General features: G+C 46.5%; 1 protein-coding gene across 1 annotated transcript in view; it reads right to left on the reverse strand.

Annotated features, from left to right (window-relative positions):
• ttyh3a (tweety family member 3a) overlaps nt 1–5,000 on the reverse strand; it is a 67,137-nt gene that overhangs the window by 51,502 nt on the left and 10,635 nt on the right. Inside the window, 1 exon segment of the mRNA XM_080856998.1 lies at nt 1,202–1,371. Within this exon segment, the coding sequence (XP_080713124.1) occupies nt 1,202–1,371 (170 nt within the window).

Genomic DNA, 5,000 nt, shown 5'->3' on the forward strand with positions numbered 1-5,000 from the left:
TGTGTATGTGTGCTTGTGTGTGACTGATACTGCAAACTGCAGGTGTGTGTGTGTGTGTGTGTGTGTGTGTTGTGTGTGTATGTGTGCTTGTGTGTGACTGATACTGCAAACTGCAGGTGTGTGTGTGTGTGTGTGTGTGTGTGTGTGTGTGTGTGTGTGTGTGTGTGTGTGTGTGTGTGTGTGTGTGTGTGTGTACACTGGCCCCGCTGCTGACTGATGAAAGCTGTCCCGCTTGGGGTAAACATATCGTAAATTCTCCCCGACAGACAGAGCAGCCTCCAAGCCAACCCACAAAACGCAGCTGTTCAATGAGGGGTTTGGAGGTCATCACCTGTCACACCGCACATTGCCAGATCACTTCATGATTCCAGGCCACCGCTGTGAACCAGTTTACAGGAAGATCTTGCAAAATGGACATTTACGCTTCCTGAATGGACTAACTTGTCGAAATACTTACAATAAAAGCCGGGGAAAATATGCTTCATCATCCTTGTGGAATTAACTGTGAATAACTGAGATGAAGCCTGCAGAAGTACTTTGTCTAAGACTGACAGTGATTTCAGCTGACAGTTATAAAAACCCAGGGAAACTCGACCAATGGCACCGCTCCATTAGCTAGCAGCTGTGACTGACAGGGTCAATCCAGCTGCAGGTCTTGGCAAAAATAACAAAGTGTACTACAAAGATATAATGAGGGCCAGTTACCAACTGACTTTATGGATCTGACAGTTCTGCCTCTGACCACAGAGAGATCGGTCTCGTTTCACATTAAGGTCTCGAGCACTGTTGACTAAACGCTGAGATCACTGTCTGCCACGCCACAAAGTAAGTCCAGATGAGTTGGTAGCTGGAGTGACGGAAACATTAACCTCAACACAACGACGTCACTCTACTTACTTTATTACACCATAATAGCTGTTCTTCCTTGGCAGTCAAGTCCACTGTATTTCACCCTTTGGCAGTGTTGCTCAAGATAATATAAATATTTGATATCGATATTTTATAAAACTCCTTCCAAACTCACCTGCAGATGAGCGTGATGAGAGACACACACACACACGCACACGCACACGCACACACACACGCACACACACACACACACACACACACACACACACACACCTGCAGACGAGCGTGGCGATGATGACACGTGTGTGAGAGTGAGAGTGTGTGTGTGTGTGTGTGTGTGTTCCAGACTCACCTGCAGACGAGCGTGGCGATGATGACGCACCAGGCGGTGCAGCAGCAGTCGGCGCTGGAGGTCTCGTCGCTCTTCTTGCAGCGGCAGCACAGCCACAGCGAGTAGAACAGCAGGAACAGGAGGTCCACCGCCAGGCAGGCCAGCGCCACAGCCCCCACCAATAGGATGGCCTGAGGGGGGGGACAACACAGGAGAGATCATGACACCGCCATCATACAAGCACAGGAGAGATCATGACACCGCCATCATACAAACACAGGAGAGATCATGACACCGCCATCATACAAACACAGGAGAGATCATGACACCGCCATCATCCCATCATACAAGCACAGGAGGGATCATGACGCCGCCATCATCCCATCATACAAGCACAGGAGAGATCATGACGCCATCATGATCCCATCATACAAGCACAGGAGAGATCATGACGCCACCATCATCATCCCATCATACAAGCACAGGAGAGATCATGACGCCATCATCATCCCATCATACAAGCACAGGAGAGATCATGACGCCATCATCATCCCATCATACAAGCACAGGAGAGATCATGCTTTATTGTCAATTACTTCACATGTCAAGACATACAAAGTAATCGATAGAACGTTACCCACCCTCCCACGGTGAAACGTATAAAGTGCACAGGCACAACAGATAAACATTTCCTAGTACTAAGTAGAACATACAGACAAGACATTACATAACATTAAGGTTATGGTATTGCAAAAAAGCCAATCGGGTCAGGTAATTGGTAGCAAAAATCATCCTGTAGGATGTACTTGGTCATCATACAACAGGACAGATTTGACAAGACAGGAGTAGAGGGGAGATCTAGGAAAACGGTGATGTACTGAGTGTTGGAATTGGGTTTTTGGCCTGCAATGTTGCCACTAAATACCAATGGTTCAAGAAATTCAGGATGCATTGACTTATGTTTATTTATTTGCCCTACAACACAAATCAGATAGACTGAGCCTGACTGAGAAGAAGCTTTTAAAGGCTCTGAGATTCAGCTTTCAAAGCTGACAGCAAACAAATATGCTTAACCGTTAAGAATTTATTTCATATGAGATCAACGTAATGTTGCACTCAATTTCAGGCTCAAAAAGAGGAGAGATGACCATCACTGAATAAACACCTCCGTGCTGCAATTCACCATTACTACCAATCCACACCCACCCAATCTAGCACACACACTCTCACACACACCCAATCTAGCAGAGTGGCGGCAGCCGTGCCTGCCTTCACACATGATTAATCTCACTTTGCGTCTGATCCACTGGCCTCGTTTCCAAGGTTCACCACCGGACAGTTCTCGATTTGCAACCCATCTGTTCCCTCACAAGCACCGCACGTCTGTCCTCAAACACCAGGACAACACACGGAAGGGATAGTAACTTCCGAAAATGTTACCTTGCCAATGCTGTTGTGCATCTATATATTTACTTGTTGCGATCTGTGTGAACAAATGTGTGTTTAGACACAAAAAATGACTCCAGACATACACACAGGTGTGTCAGAGTGAAGGGTCAATGGGGGTGTGGCTGTTTTCTATTTTTAGCCAGTAGCGAGAGGCCAAGCTCCTGTCACTCAAGGGATTTCGCTTTAAAAATAGTTAAGCAGTTTTAGTCCTGCAAATCTCTGCTGTCTAGTACTGCACAGGCTCCTGACCGGCACCGACAGGGGCGTCTCGCTCCCGCCCAGACACACTGCAGATGCAACCGAGATGAGGAATGGCGGTCGGTAACAATCCATTAGAGCCTAATCCCGACGGACTCTCTGAACTCATGTTTCCTGCGGAGCGTTTGAAAACCACCCAAAAAAAAAACACACACATCACTAATAGTTCCACCCTGTGCCTTTCAACAGCTGCCAAGCTGTCCGTCAAGCTCTTGCACTGTGAGCATAGGCAGGTCGGGGGGGGGGGGGGCTATTGTGTCTGCTTAAAAGCCCAGACCCCAGAGGCTTTATTAGTCTTTGGAGAGCACTGGGTTTAGATATCAACCGGCCCCCCCCCCCTCACCCAAAAAAAGGGGGTGGGGGGGGTGGGGGGCTGTGTTTCACATGACTCCAGTTATGAAGAAAATGCATGTGTGCATGTCCCATGCAGTCTGACAACACAAAGGAAGGCATGGAGGGCTGAAGCCAAGGCCTTTTGGCCTCTTTGTTATGGCTGCTTTGAGCAAAGTGTGTGGCATGTCCGTAACCTACTGACCCTATAATGAAAACGAATAGTTCTCTCTTCTGGCTAAGGAATGAATGAATAAGAGAGATAGAGATAGAGAGAGAGAGAGAGAGAGAGAGAGAGAGAGAGAGAGAGAGAGAGAGAGAGAGAGAGAGAGAGAGAGAGAGAGAGAGAGAGAGAGAGAGAGAGAGAATGAATAGTTCTCTCCTCTTGCTAGGGAATGAATAAGCACACAGGCATCTAATGACGCCATGCATCATTTAAGATGATAGATCTTATTGGCCCTGCCCCATGGCCCTGTCCTGACCAATGCAGTCTGAGCCTGACTAAGTGACTCAGTCAATCTTATTGGGTGCTGCCCCCATGGCCCTGTCCTAACCAATGCAGGCTGGGCCTCACTAAGTGACTCAAGCGTTCATTGAATGTCACTGGCACTTGGGCAGTGGACTTTTGGGGAAAGAGAGATCACACAGTGCTTGGTCCGCAGCAGGACAAGCCTAGAGAAATATCTGGGACGAAGGAGGGTAGACTAGAGAATGTTTTACATCAGCTCCCCTCCTTTTCCTGTTTCTGTTTCTGCTGATTTAACAGCTCCCATGGAGAGACCGGCAGCCATTATTACTGCTGAGCAAAGGCAGATGTTTTACATTTGCACTTTGTAAGATTTCTATGTGGGTTATTGGGGGGCAAAGAAGGAAATGGCTCCTAAAACATTCAGCTCAGTTCCCGCAGGCTTAGCCCCAACAAGGAGCCCTATATTACGACATCATGTTTTGGTTGTCCACCATGTTCACCGGCAGTGAGCTATGAACAAAGGGCTGTCCGTTCTTGTGTGATAGCAGATCAAGGGAAAATGGTGGACCTGCCAAAATAATCCACAATTCATTTGAAGCCTTTTGCCTTCTGGATTTAATTTTTTTTTTTTCACTGACTGAATGGCATTCCAGAGGAACAGCTTAAAAACAGACTGTGCAAGTCATCATGTTGTCTTTTTTATTAGCCTACGATCTTCAGCCTGGCTACAAACGTGTGCCAATATGCGGGCAACGTGTCGGACTCATTTCGTTAAACAAACCCAGTAAGAGGGTAGATATTCAACACAATGGTCAATGACAATAATAATAAAACAATGACAATACCACAAACAAGTCCTACCACAAACAAGTCCAACCACATAACAAGTCTATTTGCAAACAAACAACTCTGAATACAAATATGCACACTTCATCTCCCATGATTCACCAGACAGAGAGTGTGGAATTAAACAGGTAAAGGAGATGGCAAACAAGACAAGTTTGGTCCAATGCCGAACTGGAAGAGCTGCCAATGTCTGTTTATGAAACTATTAATAGCGGCTTTAAATGCCTTCATTTTCAAAGAACAAGAGCTCTTGCCAATTCTTGGTCCATTAGCAAGGCCCGGAAATTATGCAGTGCAAGAGCTCTGCATTAAGGGCTAATTGGGAAACAGCACTATCGCAATGAATACGATGGTGCTATTCATTTGAGAAAACAGCACTGTCAATACAAGAAGGGCACTCAGTGAGATTTCTACCAAAGCCGTATGCCATACAGTGCAACGTTAGCAAAAGTGAAACTAAATGTGTGG

This window comes from Sprattus sprattus (assembly GCF_963457725.1).
Source record: "Sprattus sprattus genome assembly, chromosome: 18".
NCBI classification, from domain to species: Eukaryota; Metazoa; Chordata; class Actinopteri; order Clupeiformes; family Clupeidae; genus Sprattus; species Sprattus sprattus.